This window comes from Terrapene carolina, unplaced genomic scaffold (assembly GCF_002925995.2).
Source record: "Terrapene carolina triunguis isolate 2854851 unplaced genomic scaffold, T_m_triunguis-2.0 Scaffold694, whole genome shotgun sequence".
Classification (NCBI taxonomy): Eukaryota; Metazoa; Chordata; order Testudines; family Emydidae; genus Terrapene; species Terrapene triunguis.
The window spans coordinates 5,715-10,125 of NW_020665045.1; the positions used below are offsets into that span (position 1 = coordinate 5,715).

The 4,411-nt window shown below is 46.9% G+C and overlaps 1 protein-coding gene across 1 annotated transcript; it reads right to left on the minus strand.

Annotated features, from left to right (window-relative positions):
* Positions 1-576: 576 nt before the first annotated feature.
* LOC112117896 (olfactory receptor 52E4-like) lies at positions 577-1,530 on the minus strand. The gene has a single exon (XM_024216016.2). It carries the CDS (start codon positions 1,522-1,524, stop codon positions 577-579), a length of 948 nt encoding a protein of 315 aa, XP_024071784.1. The 5' UTR covers positions 1,525-1,530.
* Between the last annotated feature and the right edge of the window lie 2,881 nt (positions 1,531-4,411).

The following is a 4,411-nucleotide window of genomic DNA, read 5'->3' on the forward strand; positions in this document are numbered from 1 at the left end:
AGATGTCAGAACATATTTGTATTAGAGTTGAGTAGCTCTAATATGTATTTAATTTTCTTTCTTTTATATAGGAATTAGATACAGTTCTCCTGTCATCTAATAGCTAAGTTATGTGCCAAAAACCTAGAGTTTTCAAGAGCCAAGTAGACCCTGGAATCATGGTTAAAGTTGTCACTCCTAGCAAAATCTGAAATGGCTCCCTTGCAGCTGGTGGGGGGGAGGGGTGATGGAAATGATCTAGCGACAGAAAAGGGTAGAGGAATAGAGGAGCAAGTGACAGGGGCGGAGTCTTTGTGAGGAAGAGGCAGAGCAGGGGCGAAGCCTAGGTAGAAGAGCTGGGGCAAGGGGTGTGGTTTCGGGGTCCAGTTTCCAGGAATTAGAAAGGTGGCAACTCAGTGCATTGTACACAGATTGAATCCCCAGTTTGTCACACTGACACAGCACAGTAAGGTCAGGGAAGGGTTTAATATCTATCTGACTGCCCAGTAAGTGATTCAGGGAAGAGAGCCCAGCACCATGTCACCAGCCACCTCTGCACAGAGCTTGGTCAGAGAGCCAGAGTACCAGGAGAAAACGTTAGGTCCCTTTATGAGTAAAGAGCAGGAGCAGCCTGTCCCGGATCTGTTTGGTCCTCACCCCGTAGATGATTGGGTGTAGCAAGGCGGGCACCAGAAGGTACACATTGGCAATGAAAATGAGAATATGCAGGGGCACATTGTGGCGAAACCGGTGCGTGAGGGAGGAGAAGAAATCTGGGATATAGAAAGCTAAGATGACACAAAGGTGGGAGCTGCAGGTCCCAAAAGTCTTGAGCCGGGCGTCCTTTGTTGGCAGGCACAAGATGACCCTGATGATCTGAGTATAGGACACTGCGATAAAAAACACATCCAGACCAATCACAGAAAATTGCATGAAGAGGCCATAGTAACTACTGATGCGGGTGTCGGCGCAAGCCAGATTCACCACAGCTATGTGCTCACAGTATGAGTGGGGGATGATGTTGGTTCTGCAATATGGCCACTGCCTCACCAGGAAGGGATAGGGCAATACAAGTATGCCACTGCGCAGCACAACGGCCAGGCCAATCTTGGCCACCATGGGGCTTGTCAGGATGGTGGAATATCTCAGGGGATTGCAGATGGACACATAGCGATCAAAAGCCATGGCCACTAAGATCCCAGACTCCATCGTTGAGAAGCAGTGAATGAAGTACATCTGGGTGAGGCAGGCACTGAAATCTATCTCCCTGGAATTGAACCAGAAGATGCTCATCATTTTGGGCAGGGTGGATGTGGAGAGGACCATGTCGCTGACGGCCAGCATGCAGAGAAAATAGTACATGGGCCCATGTAGGCTTGGCTCCCTCTTCACGATGAACAGGATGGTGAAGTTCCCCAAGATGGCTATGAGGTAGATGACACAGAAGGGGATGGATATCCAGACATGGGCTGCCTCCAGGCCAGGAATGCCCAGCAAGATGAAGGTGAAGGGGTTCGTTAATTCGGTTGTGTTGGAATCTGACATGGAGTAGGGGAGAAGGTGTCCAACTCTGAGGCAGAATGGTGTCTATTGCACGTACTGTATGTTCCCCCTGACTTGTTGTATGTGCCCAGGGTCTAGGGTGATGATTGCAGTACAAATGCCTGTATGGAGAGAAAATGTTAATATGAGACACTACATGCACTAATGGAGGCTGTTCTCATGGATGAACCAGACTGGTCGCTCTTCACACACTGAAAAATGACATTTTCATTACTCAGATAAATTAATTATTAACAACTGACCCTACTAATGCGTATTTATTATTTTATGATTCTCCATGCGTCAATAATTCCTGATCATCGTGGTGGGGGTAAATTTAAGAGGCACCACAAGGGCACACGACTCTGGGTACCTAGATAAATGAATTATGAACAATAGCCCCTACTAATGCCAATTCCATATTTGATGGTGCTCCATGAGTCATTAATTCCTAAATGTCATGGTGTGGGAAACCTCAACATGCACCAGTAGGAAACACGAGTGTGGATACTGGTTATCCATCATTGTTCCTTAATGCAATGAAACCCAGGCTAGAGAATCCATGCTGCAGGGAGCTCCCTATTCACCCAGTTGCTCAAAATTTGAGAGTGGAAAAAAAAAAGAGCTTTGCCACGACATGTGCAGGGGGAAACATCCCAACTAGAACATACCTCAGGGAGAAAGAACCGGGAATCACTGATAGCAGATCAACGGAAACACCTGCTTCTTTGCAGCAGAGGCCAAACCAAAAATAATGTTTGGATGCCTAAGGAATTGGATGGAGAATAACCTGCTCTGGACAAGCGCTCAGTTGTGGTCACCTGGTCTCTATAAAGGGTATAGCAGATATAAAGGGGATTTCAAAGACAGGCTACAAGAATGGGAAGGGTGCCATATGTGGGCAGACTGAAAAGTCTGGGACTGTTTACTTTAGAGAAGAGACAAAGAAGGGGGCATATCATAGAATCATAGAATATCAGGGTTGGAAGGGACCTCAGGAGGTCATCTAGTCCAACCCCCTTCTCAAAGCAGGACCAATCCCCAACTAAATCATCCAAGCCAAGGATTTGTCAAGCCAGGCCTAAAAAACCTCTAAGGAAGGAGATTCCACCACCTCCCTAGGTAACGCATTCCAGTGCTTCAGCACCCTCCTAGTGAAAAAGTTTTTCCTAATATCCAACCTAAACCTCCCTCTCTGCAACTTGAGACCATTACTCCTTGTTCTGGTATCTGATACCACTGAGAACAGTCTAGATCCATCCTCCTTGGAACCCCCTTTCAGGTAGTTGAAAGCAGCTATCAAATCCCCCCTCATTCTTCTCTTCTGCAGACTAAACAATCCCAGTTCCCTCAGCCTCTCCTCATAAGTCATGTGCTCCAGACCCCTAATCATTTTTGTTGCCCTCCGCTGGACTGTTTCCAATTTTTCCACATCCTTCTTGTAGTGCGGGGCCCAAAACTGGACACAGTACTCCAGATGAGACCTCTCCAATGTTGAATAGAGGGGAATGATCACGTCCCTCGATCTGCTGGCAATGCCCCTACTTATACAGCCCAAAATGACATTAGCCTTCTTGGCAACAAGGGCACACTGTCGACTGATATCCAAAGCAAGCAGAAAGTTTAGTTGACAGGGATTCAAAAAAGGATTAGCATTGTAGGTGGTGCTGGTGACACCACCTGTAGTAAAGGCTGTATGACACCTTTAATTAGAAGACCTCATTTTAGTTGCTTATAACTGTCCCAAACTTTAACCATATAAACTGAAATTTCCCACCTTGGCTGTGTGCTTCCTGCTGAATTGTTTGTTTGTTTGTTTTTGAAAATTTTATCCATAACAGTTCAGCCGAGTTTTTGATTGAAGCTAGGAGAGAAGATGTCTTGCCTATGTTGAAAAATTATTACAATTATTCCAGTGAGGAGCCCAGGCACCTCCATGCCTTACAGCAGATGAAAGTCAGATAAGAACACCGCCCCCCCCCCCACCATTAACAGCCAGAGCCCGGAAATGCCTAAGGAGGTGGTGAGAGTGTCTGTGCATTTACAGAGCACTGGCTTCTGAGGTGTTTACTCATTTTATACTTAAAAGGGAGTTTTGTCTCAGTTGGGCCTGAGCAAACTAAGGGCCAAAGCCTCAGAATTTGGCCTTGTATTGTACATCTACTAACAGCTTTCACCCTGAAGGATCCACTGTGCCACTGAAATGCAGCCACCTCTGGGTTAAGCCACCACTTAAGCCATCAGTTGGGGGGACAGCAAAGAGTGACATACTGCAACAACCTCATACCCTGTGGTAAGATCCCTGGCATGTTTAATGGCTATGTGGAGCAGAAAGGACCCCAGACCTATTCTCTATCCCACCACACACACTTTGCACTCAGTTTGTCAAGCAGGTGAGCTCCTCAGCAAGAGATGGGTACCTGTGAATTCTGAAACAGAAGTGTCCTCTCTGGGAATCCCACTCAGGTAGCCGTGTCCCACGCCTCTCTCCCCGCCCCCCAGCATCTGCAGCAGCATCCCACGCTGATAGCGACACAGGGCTGTGCACCATTTCTAATATAGCTCTGTGCAATCCCAGTGGGGTTCACTCAGCCTCTAGTGGAGAAGCGGCATCTGAATGTAAAGAGGCTGGAGACAGGCCTGTCTGCACTTCTGTGCTATTTATGCAGCTTCAGGAGTAAACAGCAATTAAGGGACCTTCCCAAAGGGAGATGAGAACTCTTGGGCTTTCCACTGAGTCAAAGAGGAATTGGCTGTTCTGTGCATTTCTGTATATTTAAAAATGATAGTTGATTAGTAAGAAAACAAGAGATAACGCCTAGATCTCCAAAGGGTCTGACACCCTGTAAATGCCCAGGAGGGCTGGGTAGATAGTAGTTAGACACATCTG